Here is a 26,855-nt window from a genome sequence, read left to right as displayed (position 1 = left end):
GCTTTAGCAGAGTTATACTGTCTGGTGGATGTTTGTGTTTCTCCTGTGATTTGCCCATTTATTTAAATCTTTTGCCCGTATTTACATTGCGTTCATTCGCCCGTTTCTCGCTAACATGTTAATGTCCCTGTCGTGATGGCCTCAGTTCCCAGTTGTGTATTGGGCTGGAGTATTCAGATGTTCGTGCACAGCCAGCGTCCACGTCTCCACCAGAACTCTCCTCGGAGGCTGTGCCTACGGCTATTTATAAGTGCTTCTTAGTTCTCCCACTCAAGTCTAAAATTAAATATAGCTTTTCTAAGACGGAGCTATTTTTTCTTCCAAACCTTCAGTCCCATCTCCCCAGGTCTACACCAGGTCCACGCAAGGGCTGCCCAGTAAAGTCTCAGCCTATCAGAGAGCAATCCAGACAGTTCTCGATGTAGACTGATGTGAGCCTGTCTTTGGGGGGGGAACACTCAAAACTTACAGAATCACCTTCAGAACTACATGGGCATTAGGAGTGATTTCCTAGAGGGCTGTCCCTACTCCACACCACTGTTGAACATTCCTCACAGCCTCTTTAGACTTACAGAATCATCAGTCTAGTACCCGGTATGAAACTGTGGCGAGCTGACTAACCTTGGGTAGATGGCGTTCACCAACCTTTGTGGGTCTGGTGGGAAGATCCCAGAAACTGTTCTGTCAGCTGGATCCTCCCAGTTCAGGGCTGTGTATAGTGCCTCACTGGCAGAAATGGCATTACTATTAGGGAGAGCATCCCTGGGGTGGTGCCACAACACCCTGGCATTTGCTCTAGATCCTGGCGACACTGGTGTGTGACCATGGAAGGCTGCGGACCAAGTAAGGCTACAGAAGGGCACACTGCTCATGTGGATACAAGAGGGATGATCCCTCTTGTTTCAGGCACAATCCTGTTTCCCCATGGTTAACAACACGTAGTTGACCTCTTTGCAATCTACGATACAGGTTGGGAACACATCTCTTGCTGGAGATGCCCTATGAGTATGTGAAGGGCTAAGTCAAGAAAACCTCAGGCCCCGAGATGGCTCTGGAACTCCATAACTTAACAAACAAGGACCTAGGATGCCACTCTGGTGGCCCGCTAGGGTCTCCACAGGCCATATTGTACGTAGCCACCTGGCCATTCCCTGCTCACAGCTGTGCTCCTACGGGCAGGTGCTGGGACTTGGTGTCCACTGAGCATTTGCTCATCCATCTAGTTCAGCAGATTCCACGGCACAGGTAACGACACCACATTATATCACCATGTCTCCTAATGTGATAGGTAACCTTCACCCTATGCAAGCCTCACACACAGCAGTGTAGGCTGTGTAGCTGTCTATCTCAGCAGGGAGGACCCAGGCATGGCCCTAACATCTGTGTAGTCAGGGGGAAAGCTCCATAATCACATAAGTGCAGCCTTTGGCAGGGAAGAAGCAAGGCACTGGTACATGCATGGGGGGTGGGGGAGTAACTGCAGGCCTGGGAACCCCCAAGAACATGCTCTATCAGAGACACTGAAGTGTCAGAGAATACAAGAGCTCTAGATAAATTTAGAAGTAACACCCTAAACACACCTGGGCTGTAACCATCTCAGAAATGATCACACTGGAAACAGTTACTTTCCCTTACAGCAGGGGGTTAGGGGAGGATTCCCCCGAGGCCAGAGGGTAAAATAGACTAAGTGCCAAGAAAGGGTTCTGGACAAGATCTTTCTAACTCTACTCTCTAGCCTCCTTATGTCAGCCTCTGGGCTACAAGCTGTGTTCAAAGTCAAGAACATGCCCAGCCCTTAGAAAGGCTGAGTTTCCACCAGCCCTGTGGCTTGTAGATACAGATGCACAGCACCCCTCCCTCTGGCCAGACTGTGCTATCTTCCCTCAGCTGGGAGCCACTTCCAGCCTCTTACCCGCTGCCTGGACAGTCGGCATCCTAAAAGACCAGTACAGAACTTCATTGCTGGCAGACCCTTGTGCTAACACATGGGTAACGAGACTAAATGGAGAGACATAAGATGGAAGGCTGACTTGCGCTCACCAGACACATATCAATACCTGTGATGTTGAAGTCTACTTGATATGACCAAGAACTACACACACCAAGATCCCGTCTGCCTTGATGAGCATGTGAGGGGGTTGTGGCAGGAGGCAAAGAGTGCACACAGAGCACATGCTCTGAACGGCCTCTTCAGTGACTACAGGACTCCAGACGGACTGGAGAAAATGGGCAGATGACACTGTCCCACACACAAGGAGCAGTAAGTGCAGAGTTCTTTGCTGGGAAGGCCCAGGCTGAGCAGCAAACATGGGCACCCAGGACAATGCTTATTCTCTGATTTAGGAGCATCCTGGCAGGCATGATGGGAGCTTCAGGGGTCTCTGTGGGCTATTTTCTCCACTCTTCCTATTACACATGCAATTGTTAACACAAGTCCTCTGTGTGTGCGTGTGTGTGTGTGTGTGTGTTTTGTGTATTGCGTGTGTGACAAGGGGGTGGCTCTATCCTCTCTCTGGTCCCCATAGTTCTGCTCTGACAGTCTTGTAGCCTAAGAGGTAAAACACTACAACATAACAGACTGAAGCTGGGGTCCTGCCAACGTGGCCTTCTACCCAAGGGCTCTGCCAAAATAGAAAAGTCCCGAAGACATACATTTGGGGGCTATATGCACTACCTCCTAAGAATGAGACTCAAAACCAGAAACTGGTTCTAAATCCCTCTCCAGAGCTGCAGAGACTCAGTGGTAGTTGACCTACTTTAGGGAACACTGGGGGGGAGGACTCCCTATAATTACAGTCCTCCAAGAGGGCTTTCCAGACACTCAGCACACGTGTGCAAACAGCCCAAGGCTACCAGGAACAGGTGGAACTAAGGCAGGAGCCCAGCCAACAGCTTCCCAGGGTCTGCGACTCTGCTCCAGCTTCTGATAGGTGAACAGTTCAGCCTCAGGGGGCCAGAGAGAACCTGAGTTAAAGGACTTACTTCTACGGGCTCCCACATATCCTAACCCTGCCCCTGCTCGCTGAGGGTGGTGGCTCCAAGAAGAAGAGGTACTTCCAGTATAAGTTGGCAGGGAAGTGCCTGCATAGTAACACACTGTTCCTTCATCAAGTCTTTCCTGGAAGTGTTCAGGACATAGAAGCCCTGCCTAGGGATACCAGCCAGAAAGGGCTCAGGATGAGCCACGTTTTCCCCAACCCAACCCTAATGTTGAGATTAATGTTGTTGAGATGCAGGGGGAATCCCATAGCAATGTGTCTTCTAGGTCAGTGGTCATGGGGGCTGGGACCCATGCATATCAGACAACACAGGGAGGGAACCCATGGGAGAGCATCAACAGTAGAAGGCCACCACGAGCGGGGCAGACAGGCCTGAAAGCTGTGCAGGAACTCACTCTGGTTCCATCTTCCCTGGGAGGTCAGGACTCAGCTGAGGCCGGGAGAAAGACCCACCCAAATCTGTGACTGTCTCCAGGACCCTCTGCTTCAGCTGAGCGAGGGACTCAGAAGATTCAAGCCCAGGGGTGTTCTAGCTGCTTTCACTGTTCACAGGAAGGTTATCTGGGAGGGAGGCGGCTCACATGTTCTACTGTTGGTAAGAGGGAAGCGTATACAACATCTGTGGGTGGGAACCCCTGGTCCCTAGCACACTCTGAGTCCCCTGATGAAGAAGACCACAAATACCACCAAGTCTATTCCATGTATGTACATCTTATTTGTTTTAGCTGGTCAGGGTAGGAGGTGTATTGGGACTGTCTTTGGGCGTCTATTGCTGTGAAGAGATACCATAACCATGGAAACTTGTATAAAGGAAAACATTTAATTGGGACTGGCTTACAGTTTCAGAGGTTGGTTTAGTCCATTACTGTCATGGCCAGAAGCATGGCAGGCAGACATGGTGCTGGAGAAGGAGCCGAGAGTTCTACATCTTGATCCACAGGCAACAGAAGGAGACTGTGTATCACACCGAGCACAGCTTGAACATATATGACCTCAAAGCCTACCTCCACAATGATACACGTCCTCCAACAAGGCCACACCTCCTAATAGTGAAACTTCCCATGGGCCAAGCTTTCAAACACATGGGGACCATTCCTATTTCCACCACCATGGGGACTGTGTCCCTGAGGTTGGTTGTTCCTCTGAAGGACGGAGTTGACTTGATGCTATGCCACTAGAGGGAAGGTTACCACCTCACTGACCACGGGAGCTACACAGACTCATGGTGCTGGTCAGAATAAAGAGGTCTGTGTAGAGTAGGAGAAGATGAAGTCAGTTTGGGACGGGGCTGAGCTTTTGAGAACTTCTGAGGCCACATGAGAAAGTCAAAGAGCAGGCAGGACATACGACAAAGTAACCAAGGACCCCTTCCTACAGGTGAGAGACTTCCTGTTGGACCAGTGGACCCGGGGTTTGTTCTGTCCACAGCTGTCCCCTTACATGATAACTTGGTAGGCAAAAGGGCCCTAGGAGACTCTTAAAAAGGGTGGCACTTGCTACCTGACCCAGCCTGAGCCTAGCCCACAGGCATGGATCTCTACACACCGATCAGCACATGATCTCCTCTCCACCACTGGGCAAGAGTCAGTTCTTGCCCTCCCAGACTTGAGGTTAGTTCAGCTCTATTGTCTACCTAAGTAGTTAAATTGTGGTTTTAAAAAGCCTGTAGATGGGGGGAGGGAGCCTGTAGATGGCAAATAAGTTCTTGGGGAAAAGAAGTCACTCTGTCTGACTGGACAGCAGACAGGACTGAACAGTAATGCGGTGGCTCAGGAAAGGAGCTGTCCCCAAGACGAATGGCCTACTCCAGTGGCCAGACTCAGGCTAAGCCACAGCTAGTACCTACCACCGTGGTCCATATAGCATGCTGAAGGGCTACCACATGGAAACACATTAGAAAATTGCCATAGTGATACAATATGATATGGGCCTCATCACACTATTGGTATACATGAGCATCCCCCTCTCCAACACTGGGTACGTCCCTCTGGGCTCATTTCCACCATCTTTCACATCTGGACTACAGGCTTGAGGAACAAAAGAGACATCAGGAATTCCAGTCAGGAGTGGTAAGGATACTCTAACATACTGCAGCAGACCCACAAGGACTAAGAGCTAAGCAATGACGGCCCTGGTTATCTGGGTTGGCTGTACTTTCCCTAGGTTATGTTCAATGAAACTAGATAGACGGGGTTTGGGTTAGGTAAGTCTTCCTGGATCGCTGGGTCAGGCATGCTGGAATGCAGCTTCAAGAGACGGGAGTTGATACAATATTTGCCTTAACGCTCAACACTCAAGCTTCATAGGCCTGGGTCTCAAACAAACACTGCGGGGGGGGGCGGGGGTAGATATTTGGACTTATGGGTACTCTGCTACCTGGGGGAAATAGGCACACAGGACACAAGTGTCTAATAAGGCCAGCAGGTGGGCCCCAAGTCTGGGGTCTGTGGCTGGGTCTAGATGGCCACTATTTAAGGTTCTCAATCTTTAAAAACAAGAAATGCTGGCTAGGGGCATGGCTCACCGAGTAAGTGCTAGCCACTCAAGTATGACGAACAGAGTTTGGGATTTCCTGAATCCAAGAAAAGCCCAGTAAGTGTAGCAGCTCCCCTGTAACTCTAGCCTCATAAGGCAGAGATGGGATTCTCCAGAGCGAGCTGACGAGCCAAACTGACCATATTGCTGGGCTCTGCATGTGATTAAGAGACCCTATACTTCATCGGATGAGGTGGAAGAGCTATTGAAAATGATTCCTGAGATGATCCTTGGGCCTCCATACGCATGTGCCCCTACATGCTTGACACGAGTAAACATGCATACACATATGAGAAATGAAAACAGAAGAAAATGAGAAACAGATAATTCAATTGCACAAAAAATCCAGTGCATTGATGTTGGTAAGAAAGACTGAGGTTGCCACAAGGAGATGTGGACAGGAGAACCGTCTCCAGGGGCAGCCTGCAAACAGCCTCGGGTTCCATGTCCATCCTGCAAGTATCAGGCTGCAACGTGCGCCAGCCTACGGAGATTGCTAGTGGTGCCTGATTGCATGAAACTGGCACAGGCCTAGAGGGTTGTGGCTGACCTGGGGTTCCAGGAACCACAGCTTCCCTTAAGTTGAATACTCTTAAGAGCACTTCACATGTTAGGTATAGGTCACTGCTACTGAATGGTGATGAACAAGGGTCACACTGCTGACTCACTGAGCACTTGTAGATAGAAGGGGTTACATTCAAAGTAAACAGAAGAGGGAGAAGGAGGAGAAGGAAGAGGAGGAGGAGGAGGAGGAGGAAGGAAGGAAAAGAAAAAGGTGAAGAAGAAGGAGGAGGAGGAGGAGGAGGAAGGAAGGAAAAGAAAAAGGTGAAGAAGAAGGAGGAGGAGGAGGAAGGAAGGAAGGAAGTAAAAGAAAAAGGCGAAGAAGAAGAAGAAGAAGAAGAAGAAGAAGAAGAAGAAGAAGAAGAAGAAGAAGAAGAAGAAGAAGAAGAAAGGAAAAGAAAAAGGCTTTACATACGAAAGGGCTGGAGTTGCAGTTGAAAAAGAACACAATGTAAGACACCAGCCTGTAGTTCCTCCTGGCACACTAGCACCCAAACAATTGTGGAGGAAACTGTGACACCAGCTACATCCAGCAGGGAACCAGCCCTGGATGCTGTGGAGAGAGGGTAGGCCTTGACATTACAACAAGCTCAAGGCCAGCCCCAGGCAGCAAAAGCCTCAAATTATATTCATACTATCAAAGGTATGTGCTCTGCTGGACTCTGCTGGGTGCTGTGACCAGGGCCATAGTGAAAAGAGGCTCTCCAGGGTTAGTTCCCATCTGTGCGGTAGATGATGAAACTCTACCTAAGCCTTATATGGGGACTAGGCTGTGTGTGCAGAAAAGCACAGAGCACAGTCAACAGCAGGACAAAAGCCAGCTGCCACTGCTAACACTAAGGGCTGCAGAAGGGAAGCCCAGAGTCAAAAAGTAAAATAAAAGCCAGGACTGGGATTGGGCAGATGGTCTAGCTAGTACGGTGCTTGCCACAAAAGCAGGAAGACCTGGGTTCAATCCCAGCACCCACATAAAAGCTAGCAGTGGCAGTGGATGCCTGTCATCCCGGCGCTGGGGAGGTCGAAACGACAATCTCTGGGGTTTTCTAGCCAATCAGTCTAGCTGAACTGGTGAATACCAACTTCAGTAAGAGGCTGTGTCTCAAAATGTAAGGCGAGGGCTGATGAAAACAATCAAATGTCAACCTCTGGCCTCATGTACATGTGTACACCACACACACACCAGTACCAAATCAGTGAGGACAGCAAAGTTATCTGCTGCCCCTTATAAGCTGACATTAGCACAAGGACATTCAAGTGAGTTCTAATAATTGACACTGGGTTTCAATAGGCTCCGTGCCTCAACTACTGCACACATGTGTGCTTTCCAGTCAGCTAAGAAACAAAAGTGTACATTTACATACAAAGTGTGCACATTCAAATAAACACTCATGCTGCTAAAAGCCCAAATTCTAAAAGGCTGTAAAAGTTAGGACTTTCCCTGGACACTGTCTCTTCCCACTGTTTGGTTACCACCATCTAGAACATTAGGACTACAGGTTGGCTACAGATGAGGGCTCCCTACAATGGCAGGCAGACGTCTACACTAAGGTTCCACACTGATGTGAGACAGGGATAGTTCAGAACCTCACCTGACAGTTCAGACCTCATCTGTGACACGGGAACTCAGCCTCTAAGCCTTAGAGTCTAGGGGCTGTAGCTAACAGTGACCAAAAGTCAGACACAGGGAAACAACCTTGGGTCTTCTTGAGACACACAGGCACCAACAGAGGGGGGCCATCAGATGCCATGCTTCTTGCAGGAGGTATGCATTCACTGCCTGACACTGGTTCCAAGCATTCCTGGAAGGGTTAAGCACTGTGTAGCCAAGCCAGCTGCTAGTCCAATGTCTCTCTTCCCCGCCCATAAATCTCCCGGGTCCAGTGCTCGCCTAGTGTCTGTTGTCCAGAAGTCTGTAGAACACCTGCACTCCACACAGCATGCTGGGATGCAAAAGGACCTTTTAAATACAGAGCACCCCTCTTTATTAAGTCTCCTGCAGTGTCCAGGTGCCCAGTGGGCGGCACCTCCCGATGCCCATATGCCTGGGGCCTGGAGTCATCTGCAGGAGTGGCAGGATGTGTGCTGTTGGGACTTTGCTCTGGCATCACCATTCCTATGGGAGCCAGACCACAGTGACAGCCCATCTGTGCTCTACCTTAACTCAGACGCTAGAACAGCCTGCCGGAAGAGCCTTCCAGTACTCAGGGCTCTGAAGTCAGGGCAGAGCTTGTCAGTTACCCTTACCATCACCTTCTCTGGGACGGGCTTGGGTGGTGGGGTTGCAGGTGCTTCTGAACCTGCACCAAACTAGGATAGGCTCTAGGAGAAGGTGGCTCTGCTGCCCAGGAAGCAAACTCAGATCTAGTTAAATTTCACAATCGGGAAAACCCATCAGAGCTGGGACGGGAAATGCTTGTACCACAGAGTCCATGGGGAGTACCCCAAAAACCCTGTGACAGAAAACCACTTTATGACTTCAAAAATAACAAACTGTGAAGAATCTTAGCTGACAGCCTAAGACCTTCTAGGGCCTGCCCTTCTTCTGTATCCTTGCTGTAACAGGAAGCAGCAAGTTCTTCAGACTCCAGTGTGCAGATCCTAGCCTGTTATTTTCTGTCCACTAAATGCTTAAGCTGCTTGCTAAATCTGTAGTTAAGTGACAGATGGGCTGCTAGGGGCTGAGGTGGCCTGTGTGTCCTTAATCCAAAGCTATACACTAGCCCCTCCCAGGGCAGTTCAGAGTCACTTGGAGTAGGAAGTTTCTGAGCTTCAGACTTAAGGGACCTCCTCCTTAAAGGGAAGCAGGATTCTTTTGCTTGACGAGTCATCATTCATCCACCCCCTAGAAAAACTTTTCAATAAAGTCTTCCATAAAGGCAAAGGCTCTGCAAAGCATGGCTTGGGGGATAATAGAGAATTCTGTGGACAAGTACAAATGCATTCTTTAGTCACAGGTTGCGGACGCCCAAACAGTTATACACACCAAGGTTCTGGGCAGAGCCTCATGGGCACATGCTGTGGGGCAAAAAAAGACCTGGCCCTAGAATCAGACTAAGTGGGTTAAGATCGTGGCAAGGAGTGAGGAGCCAGCTTTCTGAGAGGAAGATGCTTCATGCTGACTGAGTAGAAAGGGGAGGGGCAGGAACAGAAAGGCAACAGAACAGAATGAGGCAAACCAAATCAGGATGGGGATGGGAAACTACCAAGATGGGGTAGAGGCACACTAATACGGCGAGGATTGGAAAGAATTATTAGGGATGGGTTGTTTAAGATGACCAGAGTGGGGTAGCAACAGGGTGACCAGGCTGGAATGAGGTAGGGTTAACCAGAACGGACTTGGTTAGGGAGGAGCCCCCAAATCCAAAGGAAGGGGTCAGGGCTCCCTTGGAGGAAAATCTCAGGAAGGTTTCCAAGCAGTAGATCTGGGAAGAAGGAAGACCCACTGGTTTCACAAGTGACTCTGGAAAGAGTTGTAGGGTAGGAGGTTGTGGAATGGAACAGACGGATAATTAGGTTCGGAGATGACTGTACCCTAAGTCCTCTTGCTAGGCACAGCCCCTGGCAGTATGGACCAACTGATAGCAGCTGCCTTGTCTCATATCTGTCTGGCTCCAGATACAAGCAGGGAAGGGGGTAAGACCTGGGGCCTGATACGAAGCAACTTTGCCTTTCCCCCTCTCCGTGTTCAACTCTGTCGACCATCAAGTTCCCATGGGTGATAACCGACCCCATTAGAAGCTTTGAGAAGAAGCCCGTGCCTGGGAAAGAGACAACTTCAACGGGCTTCACAGACTTCACTTTAATATTACGTCTGGTAAGTTACACATTTAACTCAGAGCTAGTTCCTCATAGTTGGAAATACTACTCAGTCCATAAACCACAGGGCCACAGACATCTGAAACTGAGCTCTACTCATTACACTAAGAAAGGCCCCCAATGTGACCATAGCACCACAGATCTGATCCCAGAGTAGGAGAGGTTCCAGGTCTCACAGGGAGAGCCGCAGGAACAGATGGTAACTGTGCCTAGATCCAGGTTCCCACCAACCAACCGCAGCACACCGGTTCCCTCTCACGTGGGAACTAGGTTGTATAAAGTTGATTCCGGGCATAACCACCCCAGGGAGCGTCGCTAACAGCCGAAATAGTGTACTCGACACAGGAAACAATCTGCAAACATGGATGTGGAAATCCTCCCGCCAGGTTATGCCAAGAGGTTCGCACGTCCGCTGCTGACCAAGATGACCATCCAGGTTCGGGCACTAGGCCACCGAGGCACACAGTCGGCCTCCTAACAGAGCGGAGGCGCTCGAAAGGGGCTGCTTGATGAGAGGGACAACCCCCCGCCCTCCGCCCACCACCAGGCCTCCTACTGGCGGGAACCCGCGCCAGGCCCGGGATGAGGTTGTGGGACTCAAGGGATGGAGTTCAGGGGATGGTGCCTTAACCACTGAGGGTGTAAGTCAGCATGTGCGCAGGCGGCGGGAAGCGGGACCCTGGCGCCGGCTCAAAGGGTGCTGCAGGGGAGGGGCGCGGCTCTCCAAGGACCGGGCGGCGCCCAGCCCCTCCTCGCCGCATCCCAGGCGCATTCTGAGCAGAGCACAGAAGCGACGCGGAGAACCTACCTGGGCCTTCTGCAGGGCGCTCAGCCGCAGTTCGTGCACGAAGGGGTTCCGCCCCGGGGGCGCTAGCCGCCGCGCGTCGCCTGCCCCTGAGCTGGAGGAGGGGGCGGCCCGTGGCCCGCAGCCCCGCAACCTCATGGCGGCCCGCGCCTGAGCACCGAGCGGCGCAGATGGAACACAGCCGACGGAGATCAGCAGAGCGCAGCGGAGCCGAGCGCAGAGGAGCAGAAGGCGGCAGAGGTAGCCGAGCGCGCGGGAGACGGCCGAGGATGCGCGGCCGCCCGGAGGCGCAGGCGCGGGAGGGGCGGCGTGACGTGGGTGGGGCCAACGGGATGCCCCGCCCCGATCGCGCTGGACTATGATTGCGCCTGCGCGGCTCGAGGCTCATGGACTTTCCTAGAACCTGGGGCAACCTGCAGATTCCCATGAGTGGGGAGACCCTGAGATTTGGACCGCAGAAACGAGGCTTGTGGGCTCAGCGGCTGCTTAGGACCGCACGGACGCAGCTGAGCCTGCCTGCGCCCGCACCTGCTACCCTGGAAAGAGGTTCTCGGAGCGACCCGAGACTGTGCCAGGCCCGCTTCTCTGCGCAGCACTGTCCTTCCCCCTAACCACTGTAATCCATCACTCACCATCATGCGTGAAATGGATGCGCTAGGGGACCCTACTTTGTGTTACGCTATTAACTAGGGCTCAAAATAGCCTTCCTGTTAAAATGTATACATTCGACCCCCTGTATGCCTTTTGTAGTTTGTATGACTGTTTTTAACTAGGACACAAAATAGCTTTCCGGTCAAAAAATGTCTTTTGTAGCAATACCAGGTGTATTTATTTGTATATCGTGAACCCCTCAAAAGGCAGGTGGTGGGAGACTGAGGATCCAGCCTCAGTCACCAGACTGGTGGAAGGAGCCAAGTTCTGCCGAATTCCGAACCCCCTCGGCTTCCTGTCTCACCTCCCGCAAAGCCCTGTGTTCCTGTGGACACCAGAGCTCTGAGAGACCCCACCACATCCTTTCACAGAATTCTGTTCATGGGGTGTCCAGAGCCTCTGATACCTGCTGGCAAGTGGGCCCAGGCTGAGCCCTGTTCTGTGTTTTGAGAAGTTGACTAGGAGGAAAATGCACTTGCAGGTCCTGTCCCTTCAAAGCTTCATTTTGTATTCCACACCTGACTTCAACCTTCAGACCCTCTTTGTCTGCTCTAAGATGAGTCTTGCAGCAACAGCAGTTCACACAGCTTTTCCTCCTACGAAGCCTGTGGAGGCCCTTAAGGACTAAGAACAGGCTTAATGCTCTGTTGTGTTGCCCTGTGGCCTAGCCACGAGCATTCCACTGACCCTAGCTTTTAATTCTCATTTACTCTACCCTTAGACACAAGAGTGCAGCGTCTAAGGACATTCAGCTCCTTGTCAAGAAAACCCCAGGACCAAAAGGCCTGCTTGCATACAGATCTTTACCCTAAGGAAGACAGACTGTCTAGGTGCCCCCTAAAGTCTATAGGCCAAGAGACCTGAGGGTGTCCTGCGTCAGGATTCCTGTAGCCTCAAAGTTGGGTCTCAGAATTGTGGACGTCTTGTAAGTGTGTTAGCCCAGGTCCTCCAGCCACAGAGCGCAGGATGAGTTACATGCTTGATATAAGTGTGATGGTACATCACTGTAATTGCACAAGTGAGGAGGTTGAGGTAAGAGGATTACAAATTCCAGGCCAGCCTGGATTAGATAAGGAGATGCTGTCTCAAAAATCAAAATAGCAACATAGTGTGTGTGTGTGTGTGTGTGTGTGTGTGTGTGTGTGTGTGGTGTGGTGTGGTTGACAGTGTGAAAGAGAAATGCCTATTGATATAAGCAGAAGTTCAATTAAAGCTCTTGACTTGGGGAGCTGTTAGAGTATGTTGTGAACTGCATACAGTGCGTTCCACAAAGTTCTACTATGCAGTACCTATGGAGGTGACCTTATGTGGAAAGAAACCTTTCTGCAGATGATCAAGATGAATCTAATAGGTTGGCGGGACCCATCCAGTATACTGATGTCCTTATAAATGGGAGTTTTGAACAAGGAGACTGGCGCCGGAGGGGATGCCGGTAAGACCAGAGTTTTGTTGATATAGGCTACTCAGCCACCCGAGTTGGAAAGAGCTGGGAGGGTTCTCCCTTAGGGACACCAGGAAGAATTGCCTCGACCTGGGTCTTGAACTTCTATCTTTCTGGGCTGTGAGAAGATACAGCTGTTTGTTCACACCCCCAGGAAGTACGTTATAAATCTGCGAGAGGATGAGGTGAGAAGGACACCCTGGGCAGCTTGTCCCAGCCCCACAGTCAATGCAGAGTGATCCAGGAAGGACTTGCCTTAGGTACCTGCCCTGGCCTGCATTTGTGGAAGCCCCATGAGACGCATGGCCTGGTGGAAATCCACAGTGGATCCTTGGGTCAGTGAGGCTTGTTTGGAAGAGGCTAGGGGAAGGAAATGAGTTGTTTGGATCAGGTTTTGATGAGACACAAAGGCAAGGAAGTGGCTATCAAGGGGAGCCAATTCTGCTCACAGATGAATGTACATTGGAGGGGAAGGTGGGAAGTCCTCTGTGTACCACTGTAACAAAACACCCAAACATAGTCGGTTTATGAGACACAGAAAATGATTCTTACACTTCCAAGCCCAAAATAGGAGCCAACAGGTTTAAAATCGGACGAGAAACCAATCTCTGCTTCCAAGATACCACTTGAGCCTGGTGTCCCCAGAGGGGACTCCAAGTCCTCACGTAGCAGGAGAGTCGCAGGGTGGAAATCGCAAGCCCTTTTATAGCTGTAGTGGCGGTAATTATTTCCTTTCCTCTCGTTCACTTGAATTTGCTATTCTTTCCCTGCCTTTGTAAGGCAGGAGTGCAGATTGCTAGTTGCAGACTTTTCTTATTCAACACTGTCCATTTTCTTGTAAGCACAGCTTTGTCTGTTTCCCACGAACACTGGCCTGCTGTTTTTCTACTTTCCTTTGATTTTTAATTTACTCTGTGTTTTCCCTGGTGGTCTCTTTGACCCATGTGTTGCTTAGTTAGATGCATAGAAATGTCCAAAATATTTGGAAAGGTGCCAGACACATTTCTGTCATTAGTTTTAATAACTCCTTTGTGGTTCCGATACAGGCTCCATGATATCATTGCATTTATGGCCTGTAATTATGCATTTGGGGTAGAGAGTTCTGTGAATGCCAGTGGGTTACATCGGTGCATAGTTTTGTTCAGGTTCCACGTCTTTCTACACTTATGTTGCTTGTTCTGCTCATTACTGAAGCCAACCTTATTTGGGCACTTGTCTATTTTACTTTTAGCTCTGGTCGTCTGTATTTTCCTGCAGTGTCTTTAGGTACATACATCCTCAGAGGGCTTGTTCCTCTTTATCAACCTCTTTATTCCTCTTTATTCCGATGGAACCTCTGGCCCATCTTTATTGTTGTTCACCTTTTATTGGCATGTTTCCCCATCTTGTTATGTATTTTGCTTTTTAACCAACCTCTAAATCTAGTCTTTTCGCAGCAGTGTTTAGACAAATGGGCTTGGCGATTCATCCAATAATTCGAGCACTTGAGAAGCTGAGACAGGAGAATCTTTGTGAGTCCAAAGCCAGCCTAACGTATATAGCAAGACTCATGTTTCAAAACCAAAACAAAACTCTCCTCAAAGCAAACCAAAACAGCCGTGTTTAGATCTCCTGTGTCTGAGGTGTCAGCAGACTAAGGTTTAAATAGTCGGTCCTGCTGTTTGCTTTCTGATTAACTTCTCTGGCTTTGCTTTGTGCTTTTCTCTTTTGGGCCAATTTAGCAGGTTCTTCATCTTATCTCTACCACTGGTTCATCAGCTATATACCTTCCCTTTAACATGTTAGTATCTGTTGTAGGGCTTACCATGTATTCTCTGAAGGCATTTCAAGTAGTATGATGCCACTTAACATGTGAGATTTCACAATATCCACTTTTGTTTCCTTCCCACCCTTCCTGCCTCTGTTCTTGCATATTTTAATTTTATATACGCTAAACCTCCACAGCACACTATTATTATTTTTGCTTTGAACAGTCAATTACCTTTTCAAGAGATTATAGAGAATTTTAAAAAGACTTTTGTGTTTGTGCCAATGGTTGTCTTTTAAGCTCATTTATTGCCCCGTACAGATCTGAATTTTCCTCGGCTGCTGTTTTCTTTCTCCTGAGGAAATTCTACTAAATATTTTGAAGTGTAGACCTGTTTGTTTATAATTTTATGCACTGAGGTTATCTGAGGTGTTTTTATCTTGCCTTTTCTTCTGATGATCATACAGTTCTGCAGCAGCTAGACTATGTTTTATGCCTCTGTGTACTTCTGTGTCCTTGCCAACACTCAGTACCTAGACCAGCATCCTTGTTGTGGTTCCTGACTGGATTTGCAGTGAAGAACCTCTTTACATGTGCTTATTTATATCTGTAACTCACCTTCAGTGAGATATCTGTTCAGATATTTACCTGTTTTGTAGTGGATCTGCTGAGATTGTTTGTTTCTGAGACAGAGTCTGCATGTATAGCTCAGGGTGCCCTGAAACCCAATTATTCTTCTACTGTAGCTTACTGTGTGCTAGGATTACAGACAGACACCCTGCGACGTTTAATATATCCTGAATTCATTTCCTTATGGTTTATATGACTTGACAATAGATTCTAACATCCTCTAGCTGTCTTTTAACTTTTGAACAGTATTTTTTTTTTAATAACATCACAATCTCACTCTGTTGCCCAGGTTGGCCCCAAACTCACAGGGTCATGTGATCCTTCAGTCTCAGCCTCCAGAGTAATTGGCACTGTGGGACTGAGCCACCATACCTAGCTGTTATATGGGAATCTTGAAAGAAATAGACTCTTAACAGTGCTAGTCTTAGATTCATTTACCCAGTAGACAAAACACAATTTGTCTGGTCTTTATAATTTCACTCAACAATGTTTTGTGACTTGCCATGCATAGACAGTTCACTTCTGCCACGTGTGGTAGTTTTGAGCTACCATAAATGATCTTTTTAATTTTTGACTGTTTATTGCCAGCATACAAAAACAAGTTTGTTTCCCATCTTAATTCTGTGTCTGTGACCCCCAACTATAAAATTATTTTGTTGCTAATTCATACTGTGATTTTGTAATCATAATGTAAATATTTGTTATGCAGGATATCTGCTATGTGAGCCCTGTTCAAGTATTATTCAATGCCCCCCAAGGGGTCTTGACCCATAGGTTGACCACTGTCATAAAGGGAAGAACCAGGTCACTGAGAGACTGTCTCTAAAGATTAGGTGGAGAGTGATTGAGGAAGACATTCAACTTTGACCTCAGGCCACCACCGGAGCATATGTGGGCAAGTGTACCCACACTGATGTGCACACATGCTCATATAAAACTTCCCAAACACATAAATATTCAGGAATAGTCCAGATCTGTTACTGGCTGCTTATTTAAATCCATAGTAGTCAGAGAACATATTTAGTGTGTTCTTTAAATTTATGGACATTTGTATTAATTATTCTTCTCACTGTGACAAAATATTTAGCAGAAACAACTTAAAGCTAATGGTTTGAGGAGAATCTGTCCATCTTGGAAGGTATGGTGTGGCTGGTCACACGGAGAAATGAGACGAATGCTCAATTTGCTTTCTTCCCTGTTCCCTTTTGTTCAGTTCGGGATCACAGCTCACGGGACAGTGACAGCCACATTCAGGACAGCATTTCCTCCTCAGGTAAATCTCTCTGCAAACACTCTCACAGACACACCCATAGGGGTGTGTCTGCTAGCTTCTCTAAATCCAATCAAGCTGACAACAAAGGTGAACCAGCACCAGCTCGTGTTCTGTGTTTGCCAATGTCCTTCAGGAAGTTGAGCAGGTTGTGTGCACCGCACTTCTGTGTGAGAGGTCTAAATACTAAGTAGTTAAATCTCCAGAGGGAGTTTGTCTAAGCTGGGCTCCTGCCTCTGTCTACCAAGCTCCTCATCTTGCTGATGCATCATATACCACCCTCTGCCTCCCTGCCCTGTGGCCTTCTTTACTGAGTCTGTGCTTCCCCATCACACTTCCTTTCTCCTGGAGGGCATTTGGCACTAGATGTGAGGGCCACATAAACTCAGTAAGGTCTCATCCTGAGATCCTTCCTCCACCACACCTGCAAAGATCCTTTCTCGGGGGTCTCATTCACAGTCTGGGTTTGGGCGTCTTTGGGAGAGGCACAATCCAAATCAAGCCAGTCGTCTAAGCCAGGCAAATCTAAAGTCACAGACAGATCCCAAGGATAAAATATAGTCCTTGAAATTCTGTGGCCCTTTGCTGCCTAGGCTTCAGCACACTGAGGCTGGGGCCTGGGGCACCCTCCAGCAGTGAGACCTTAAGATGAGACCATCATGACTTTACAACGGCCTTAAACCTAGGGGTGCTTTCCCTCCAGGAGAAATGGCTGTGTGTTTCTGCTGATGAGGCTCAGCCAAATGCCACGTGAAGCAAGCAGCTTGGCTGACCTCTTGCTCTGTGGCTGATGGTTTGGAGAATAGCGACATTCCTGTGTGACCTTCAAGGCAGCTCCTTCCTTTCAAGGCAGCCTATCCGTGTGAGTCCTCCACTGTCCTTACCGCACGTGCCTTAAAATCCCTTCTATGAAGACACTCAACTTCAATCTGGCCTTTTAGTACCTGGGACTCCAGCTTGCTGTGGATTCTTTGGGTTTCTGATTCTGTTCTACACTGAAGGCTCAGGAGACTTTGAGGTGATGATGCTCCGGGCTGTCCCTCTGTGTATTCAGCCATCCACACCACAGCAGCAGAGTGCTGTCAAACGAGTTAGGACTGTGGGAGCAATGGGGTGCCTCAGACACTTCATGGAGGGATGTTCTAGCCATGTGTACCTAGACGGCCCTTCCTGGTCCACAGCCCCAATGTGAGCAAAACATTGTTTCTAAGGGAAAAGCAGCATAGTAGCACACAGCAATCTCCATTTTATGTTCTTTTCTAACAGAGACTTAGGTCCATACTGGGCGTAGGGACTCACATCTGTAATCCCTACAGTTGGAAGGCTGATTCGGGAGGATTGCTTTGAGTTCTCAGACAGCCTGGTCTACACCGTGTATCCAAATCCAAGCTGTGTTGCATAGTTACGGTCAAGGCCATTATGGGGCTACAGGGGTGGAATTCCGGAGAAAAGTAAGCAAGTAACAACTTCTGGATGACTTCGCCTGTCAGAGTTTGAGGCCAATAAATGTTAACCAGGTGAAAGTTATAAGATGCAAACATGGCATTTAGCAGATTTTCTGTAGCACACTCTAGCCTTTTCGGTCTACTCCCTTTAGTTTTAAGGTACTTAACCAAATATAGAAATCCAACGCAAACACCATTCATTCCTTAAAGTAAATGTAATCTGATGTCTCAGCGCTTCTTGAACACTGCTCTGGACGGAACCCACATTTCCATGTCTCTGAGTGTGTCAGTGTATGTAAGCAGACTGTGCCAGATACTTTTTGTCTGTGGAGCTGATGTTTCTTGGCCAATAGGACATCACAGAACTGGTTCATGGAGTTTTCAGTTCTGCAGAGTGAAGAATACTGAGGTTATAGTGCCTTGGCTACAGGCATCTGCTTGGTCTCAAGCTTGTCTTCTGGCCCTCATTATGCCCACAACAGCAGATGGCAAATGAAGACAATATGAGGGGCTGCTTGGTGAAAGCCAGGCAGTTGTCCTATGGTTGTCAGTCTTGAAATTGTAGATGAAACTACTTCTAATGCCCTTTTTTTGCTGCCAGAATCTTGCTCTAATCTCCTTAGCCACTTCTGGACCCCAGGCCCTTACAGCTCACTATTATCTGGATTTCATAATACCTCCCAGCTAGCTGTTCTGAAAGCCTGCCTCCCTCTGTGTTTCTTGCCTCATCCTGTAAACATAGAGTTCTTGGGGCACCCTCTGAGCCCCCACCCCTACACTGTTTTGCCCTCTGTTCTGGCTAGACCTGAGTCTCACGTGCTGTCCTCTCATTAACCGTCAAACACTGTCCAATGGATGACCTCCTTCTGCAGCCAAGATCAAAACCGCACACCATGACGGGCTTGTGGTCTGTCTTAGTTCCAGAACACCACAGATCATGCAGCTTAAAGTTCAGACATTTGCTTCTCACTCTCCTGGAAGCTAAGGTAAAAAGATGCCAGTGGATTATAGTGTCTGGTGAAGACCTGGTTTCCAGTTTAGAGATGACACCCCCCAGTCTAGTGTGGTAGGAGTGAGGCAGCTCTCTGAACCTCTGTCTTTAGGTTCCATCCTCTGAGTTCCTCCCCCACTCTCCAGTTCCTCAGTCTGTTCCTGTTCTCTAGGGGTACAGTTTTAGCCCATGCATTTGGGGAAACAGCTCTGTCTGCAGGAAGGCCCAACCTCATTGCATGCCTACCTCATTCCCTTCTGAACTCCTGAGTCCTCACTGAACCCATCACCAGTGCATGGGCCCACACCAGGGCAGGCAAAGGAGGAAGAAAGGATTTATTTGGATTACACTACCGTATCACTGTTCATTACTGAAGAAAATCAAGGCAGGAACCTAAACAGGGCTGGAACCTATAGGCAGGAGCTGATGTAGAGTCCATGGAGGAGTGCTGCTTACTGGTTTGCTCCCATGGCTTGCTCAGCCTGATTTCTTATAGAATCTAGGACCACCAGCCCGGGATGGCACCACCCACAATGGACTGGGCCCTCCCCATCAATCACTAATTAAGACAATGCCTCACAACCGTATGGAGGTACTTTCTTAATTGAAGTTCCCTTCTTTCCAATGGCTTTAATTTGTTAATATTAAACTATTCAGCACACCCGGGGTAGACTACATTTTTTTTTTAGCCTACCTGCCTTGGGGGGTGTTGTCACGTGACTAGATATTGGTCGCAAATGAGACATAAGCCCAAGACCCATTGAGCTTTGGAAAGTACCTTTTAAAGGTGAGTATCTCCATGCAGGCTGGAAGGTAGAAGATATGGCTGGAGCTACAGCGTTGGTGCCTGGCTGTGGAAACAACCATGCAAATGACAACCTGTGAGAAACAATGGTCCTCCCTTCATAATAAGGGTACTAAAGACTCGGAGTAACAAAAGCTAAGCAGTTTATTTTCAGTCTTGTAATGCCAGGAGTCAGCTTGAGAAAAGGCAGAAAGGGCTGGTGTATCGATTTGGCACCAAACAATGGTTTTCATATTCCTAATTGCATTTCCCTGCTCCTGAATTCCTCATTGGTTGAAGTTTTCAGGGAGGTACACAATTTACAGCTCATCTAGCACTGTCCTCACCCCCAAATCCCCATCTTCTTGGGGCTCAAGAGTCCCTCCTTTTCTGATATGTGCATTCAGTCACATAGCAGACTGTTTGTGATTTTTAAACTATAAGATAAAAAAGTGTTCATGTAAGCAGGCGCCGGCCACCGACTAGGAAGACAGGGACCCAGTGCCTCCTGCTCATCTGTGATTCACTGATGAGCCTTAAATGTGCCTTGCACTGAAAACAGACCATAATGATTTACTTACACAAGCTCTCTTTGCCACAACAGAGAGAGGGTTGAACCTGAGGGAGGGCCTGCCAGCCCTAGGCTGGATGCCTCTCCCTTTATAAATGCGAGGGAGAAGTAAAGATTTAACTAGGAGTGCTATTGTTTTAGTTTTTCTGCTACTTGCCAATGAGCCTTGAGGTTCTTAGGGATGCTGGGGGTAAGAAAGCAAATCCCATGGCCATGGAATTTGTCTTTGCAGGGTAAATAGATTCAGACAATCTTTTAACTTACTCTGGAAACTCTGATTTGCAGCTCCTCCCAGCCCCACGGCCTTTGCTTATCCCATGGTAAAGACCTTTCTGCCTGGCCTCTTGGTCCCTTTCCATGTACTGCCTCCACCCACAGGGATTCCTGGAGAGTCTGGTGGTCCAGTCTCTCAGGTCTGACACCTGTAGGTCTGTCCCTATTGTTTTCCCCCGTGTCCTGCTTTTTCTGGTCCTCAGTGTTGCTTCATACATTTGCCCTTCTGCCCCTTCTTCAGGTAGCCTCTGTGCCTTGTGTAATAGGAGACTGCTCGTTCATTTCCTGGTCACTCAGACCCAGATAATCGCACAGAAACTATATTAATCCCAACACTGTTTGGTCAATAGCTTAGGCATATTGCCTATTCCTAGCTAGTTCTTGCGTCTTAAATTAACCAATTTCTATTAGTTGTGTATCACCACTAGGCTGTGACCTACCAGTGAGGTTTCAATGTCTTTCTCCTTGGCAGCTACATGGCATCTCCCTGACTCCACTTCTTGCTTCCTCTGCTTAGATTTCCTGCCTTGCTATATTCTGCCCTGCCATCTTTACTCACAGCATACAGAGGGGAATCCTACATCAGCCTTGTAAGTTCACCACCCTGGGAGCTCCATCTTCTCAGCTATCCATGATCTAAAGTGCCTGGAGCAAAGCTCATTAACAAGGGTGAACAACTTTTCTCCATTTGCCATGTGAAATGGTCACCCACAGAGCTCACTTGGAGAACCACAGAATCAGGTTCCAACAAATTACAAAGTAAATCTCATAATGTTTTAAGTAAGTTTTCAATTGTGTAAGCTTTTGGCTTCATTTCTGGCTATCTCTAGTCACAGGTAGCCTGCAGGGCACAAGTTAGACTTGCCTGAGATGCTGGAGGGATCAGCAGATGATTCTTAGTGATGTGGCTTTTGGCTCGAAACCACAAGGCATTTAGGTCGTGTAATAGTCATTGTCTGAGAAAAGAAAAAAAAAGATTTATCTGGAGAAGAAAAACACTTTAGAAGGATTTACCTACACATATCTTCATTTTGATTAATAATTAACTATTTTTGTATCAGCTCGGGTGGAGCAGAGTCCTGATGCTCAGAATAGTCCCCTCTGCAAACTAATACCCCATTGTCTACATGAACCCAGAGAGAGAAGAAATTACCCCCAGCAGTCAGGGAGGGTCCCCACAGGGAAGTTTGGGAAGGGCTGGGAGAGGTCCCAGGGAGCCTCAGGTGACAGGTCATCAAAGCTGGAGCAGCTGGCCCTGTGACATACCAGGGCGAGCCTACCAGGTCTGTACCACACTACCACATCACAAGGAAGTGGGTGGAATGTATGGGCTGCACCCCCTCTCCCTTCTGCTCCCTCTGTCTGTCCCAAGTAGGAACTAATAGTGGATATTATCATAGGTGAGTGTGTGTGGGTGGGTGTGCACATGTGTGTGTGTGCATGTGTGTATGTGTGTGCATGTGAGGGGTGTGTGTGTGCATGTGTGTGTGTGCGCATGTGTGTATGTGTGTGTGTTTGCGTGTATGTGCGTGGGCGTGTATGTGCATGCATGTGTGTGCGCACAGGCATGTGTGTGTACATGTGTGTATATGTGTGTGCCTATGTATATGTGTGTGTGTCACAGCTCCCCCTAGGCATCACATGAAGATAATCAGGAGACTTTAATGGTGCCTGTACCAACTAGGAACACCTGTATCTGCTCACACCTACACACATTTGCATCCTACATACATGCTGATGTGAATGTCTGGTGGCCCACAGGTTTGTTTGTATGACACACCCGTGTTCCTGCAAGCAGAGGTCTTGAGCAGATGCACATGGTTTGACAATGCACTGAGGGCACCTGTCTGGCTCTTCACCGTGTTGGTATTTATCTGAATAGAGCCCTTGTACATAGTTTCAGCATGAGTGAACCGGGCCCAGAGTCTCTGAAGATCACAGACTTCTCATGCCGCTTGGCTTTAAAGAGAAAGCATGGGTCATAGCCATCAGACACTGAGCAAGGTATCTGGATGTTTGGGGAAGGATGCTCCAGCCCCATTCTGTGACAACATGGAATGTGCCCTCCCTTCTTAGAACTCTTGTGCAATCAGAGCTGAAGGACAAATGTTTCACTTCACTGGTGAATTCTCTTTCAAATATCTCTATTAAAAAGGCACCAGTGACCCAGAATAGGTATGTGTTTTGGCAGATGCTTTCCCAGTTGAAGTGAGTGTTTATTTGCACACTCTGAGCTGTACCAAGTGTCTTTGAACACTATAGTGCTCAGTTATGCTTTAGACAAACATTCTCTGAGGCAACATGTTCCTGGTCACTTTCCTTTGCTGTATTTAGAGTGGACAGATTGACTCAGACACCTTTGGGGAGCTGGAGTGCTGAGTAAAGTCACAGCTCACCTTATCACCTGATTGTTGCTCTGAACTAGGGTCAGGCTACAGTGTAACCACTGCCCTCTAGCCTCAGACCCTGGATCAGGCTACAGTGTAACCACAGATCCCTGATCAGGCTACAGTGCAACCACTGCCCTCTAGCCTCAGACCCTGGGTCTTTCAGTGGCCATTCTCCTCTGCCTCCCTGCCCTTCTCTGATATAGGGCGGGTGGAGCTTCCTCCAAAGGCTTTCTTAAAGCGATAGTGAGTGCTGGTGTCCAGAACAGAACTAGCCATTCTACCCTATGCTTCCTGTCTGCCTTCCGGGGTTGACAGTCTTCTCATGAACAAGTGGGAAATTTAGGGGTAGCAACAGCAACCATGGAGTTTCTCATGAGTGGGACTTGAGCTTGTGGGCCAACTTGGGCAGAGATTGTGAGACTATGGAATCAGCCATACTTTCTTCAGTGTTGCATGGTGGGTTGAAACTGGGGGTTTAGTTACCTAAATTCCCCCCTGAGAAGCAAGCACTCATTTAGTGTGCCTTCACCAGACTCTAAGTTTGACAGTTTCTAATACAACTCTGCCTTAATTGCATGTGGCCTAGACAGGCTAGACTAGGTGAGGCGGAGCTTTGTCTATGCAGTTACTAGGGAAGCTCTCATCCTTGCTGGGTAAAGGCTTTTTGGGTGTGTTCTGTTGAGGGAGGAGCACCCACACCTTTGTAAGTTAAAGCCTCTTCTGTGTAAGGAACCCCAATGAATTTATTGTCTCTCCACAATGAGCTTTGTCAGAAGTATGCTTCAGCTTGTCATTAGGACCCTAGGAGGAGGGTGAACATTGATTCTATCTCCCCTGGAAAAGAATTTTAGCAAAAATATACTTTTGCCTGTCTCAGGTAACAGCACTGGGGGTCAGGTTCAGGACACAGGGCATTGGGAACTACGAGAGGCCTTCTCGGCTGACTGGATAAATGGATTCTTGAAATCCTGAGTGCTACCACTTGTTGGAGGGAGGCCTCAGGCCTGGGCTCAGTACCTGCTAAAGGTCCTGGGGCAGTGTTGTGTAAGGCAGTGGACACATTAAGGCACAGGGCCCACTGAGACGCTAAGTTGTTGGACTGACCCTTGAGGGCACAGTAGGGCCTCAGCTGCTTCCTCTTCCCTGTTTTGCTTCCTGACCTCAAAGTGAATGGTTTTCATGGTGAGTGCATTATTGACAGAAACAGAGACTAGCATGTCTGTGGCTTGTCACCATGTCAGAATTTATTGAAAAACAACAAATTCACAGGGTGCAACAGCTTTAAGGGCAGCGATTTCCCAGGTAATTCCACCTACCGTGCAAATGTAGGTTCTTTATCTTTTTGTTTGTTTGTTTTTTAAGACAGAATCTTACTTTGTAGCCTTGGCAGCCTGGCTGGTCTGGAAGTCAGTGTGTATACCAGGTTGGTCTCTAACTTAGTGAGACCCACCTACCTCTGCCTCCTGAGAAATGGAATTAAAAGTATGAGCATCCATCTCCCTTGAATTCTTTTATTTCGGTTTTAATTACTGATATTAACTCTGATATCACAGAGGACAAAGTAAATATATCTACATAGCTATAGGTACATATGTGGCTTGTAACATCATTACTAGTTAAAGAGGCTCTAGAAAAATGTCTGTGGCTAAGATGTGGAACCCAAATGCAGCCAGAGAGAAGAAGCTGCTTCTGTTAGAAATCAGTCTGAAGGAGAGTCAGGGTTGAGACCAAAGATGTGGTCAGCTGGAGAGATGAGAGGGCAGAACCATGTCAGAGCATGAAATTGTGGGTTCAGGTCTAAATGGGTAAGACGGGCAGGAGGACAGGCAGCTGCGGCTGAGTAGTACACACTAACATCGGGGGACAGAGTTGAGCTGAAGCCCCAGGCACAGTCCTGTAGGTCCTTCATGCACACATGAGGTATCAGATGCTAGGTTGGTGGGAGGTCATTGCAGTGTTAAATGTATATCACTTTATGAGGTCCAGGTGTGAGGAAGTTACACCGTTTCCTTGATTTGGCGTGTCTCATAAATCTGATAAGGCCTGGTCTCCCTGATAGGATTTTGGTATGCCCATGTGTATTGTCTCAGTTCTCCTTGGTAAATTCATAGCATTCCACCCTTTTCATACTAGGAACAAGTCCTTATCAGACTGCGCTGCATGGGTGGTGCTGTACAGGTGGTACCGTTTCCTTGTTTGCACGGGAGAGCAATTATCTCCCATCCTCAAAATGGAGTTGAAGACTCCTTGTGAAATGGAGTCTCTCAAGAAAAGGCACAGCCTAAAAAATTCATAGTTTTATGCAACATGTAGTAACTTATGCAGAGCCAGACCTCAGCACTCTTGCTCTGGACTCCACTGTGGTGTGCTGCCTCAACACAGTCCCAAAACAACAGGGACAGCCAAACATGGACCAAAATGAAATACCAGGTCCATGTATTTACCCTTAATATTAAATAAGGGTAAAGAGAAATACCCTTTCTCTTTATAGGCATATCTCCTGTGTTTTGCAGAGTCAGAGATAGCAGGTTCAGGTTTTTTGTTTCTGTTTTTGTTTAACAGCATGCCTCAGGAGGTAAAGATGCACTGTGGGAGCAGAGGAAGTGGAGACATAAAAACATCTCCTGAGAGCTACATCTAGGAAGAATTCTTCAGAGTTTGGAATATTGAACTCTAGCAAAAGCCATGAGAAAAGCCAAGCAAAGCCAGCTAGCATGTTTACATTGTAATATTCATGCAAACTGTTTTGTTTTTGTCATTAAAGCTGTTTCTAAGGTGCTGACTTAATTGTCTTCTCTGATTTTTCTTCCCATTTATTTTTTTTAAATTCAGTTATAAAGTTTTTAAAGATTATCTATTTTTATGTATGTGTATTTGCCCGCATGTTTGTATGTACATCACATGGCATGTGTAGTGCTTGTAGAAACCAGAAAGAGGTGTTGAATCTCCTGGAACTCTACAGATGGTTTTGAGCCACTGTGTGGGTGCTAGAAACAAAATTGGAGTCCTCTGAAGAGCAGCAAGTGCTCTTAACCACTGAACCGTCTCTCTAACTCAAGTAATAAAGTTCTTAGTTGTAAATCATTTTGTAGAATATAACCTCTGGGAACCTGTTGTCATTTGATTGACAATATAAATGGGCCATCAGTATCATACATGTCTTGGGACCCCCACTTTCCTGTGTATTTGGGTTTTTACTTACTCTGAAGTAGCATCTTGTTATTTCCAGAGACTATACTATCTTGCTTTTCCAGAGCTTCCTATCAGATACTTGAGGGCAGTTAGATTTCAATTGGATATGGGGGAAACATGTAAGAGAAATGCTAGGGTGCTGGCCCTGCCCTGGGATGTGGATGAAACAAGACTGAGGTGACCCAGAGAGAACGGGGAGAAAGATGGTTGGAAATGAGGTGTCAAGGATCTACTGCAGGGTGACAGCTGAACGAAGTGTCCATCCTCTTGGGGAGCCACTTTCTAGTGAATATTCAGAGAGAAGGTGTGGACACGTGGGGCCTAATGAGGCCACACATTGAATAAACCCCACGAGTCTCACAAAGTAACCAGAGCAGCCTGGGGTCAGAGGCTCCCAGCACCAGGAAAGAGGTCCTAGAAGCCCATGCTCCTGAACTATTTATGCCATGAGAATACTACAGATGGCAGTCAAAATTGATTCCTGAGACTGAAATCCTCATTGTGCCTCTTGGATAGCTAACTTGGGGGTTAGTTGGGAGAGGGTCTGTCTTTCCTCTTGAAAGACTCCCGTGGGCATCTTCCTTCGGGAGAGACCCCGTGCCCAAAGATCAGTCGAAAACACGCAGCCGGATGCAAACAGCAAGAGGTTTATTGGATACGCAGGTACCTGGGGCTACCAAGTCTCTCGAAGGACTTGCGCGCCTGCAGGTTGGGGGTGAGGGGTTCTTATAGGAGAGCAAAAAGCGAGGTTTAC

The 26,855-nt window shown here is 48.0% G+C and overlaps 1 protein-coding gene and 1 long non-coding RNA gene across 2 annotated transcripts in view; one reads left to right on the top strand and one right to left on the bottom strand.

Moving 5' to 3' along the window:
* The window catches only part of Lpcat1 (lysophosphatidylcholine acyltransferase 1), a 50,046-nt gene extending 39,091 nt beyond the window's left edge, over nucleotides 1-10,955 (bottom strand). Inside the window, exon 1 of the mRNA XM_048458836.3 lies at nucleotides 10,720-10,955. Within this exon, the coding sequence (XP_048314793.2) occupies nucleotides 10,720-10,854 (135 nt within the window). The 5' untranslated portion in view covers nucleotides 10,855-10,955. The remainder of the gene's footprint in view (nucleotides 1-10,719) is intronic.
* LOC125416138 (uncharacterized) lies at nucleotides 8,074-25,691 on the top strand. Its single transcript, XR_014996971.2, has 4 exons — nucleotides 8,074-8,324; nucleotides 9,711-9,909; nucleotides 16,399-16,458; nucleotides 25,472-25,691. It is a non-coding gene; the product is annotated as an uncharacterized LOC125416138 (long non-coding RNA).
* Nucleotides 25,692-26,855: the final 1,164 nt, after the last annotated feature.

Source organism: Myodes glareolus, chromosome 15 (genome assembly GCF_982192425.1).
Source record: "Myodes glareolus chromosome 15, mMyoGla1.1, whole genome shotgun sequence".
Taxonomy (NCBI): Eukaryota; Metazoa; Chordata; class Mammalia; order Rodentia; family Cricetidae; genus Myodes; species Myodes glareolus.
This window is presented reverse-complemented; position numbering and strand designations above follow the sequence as displayed.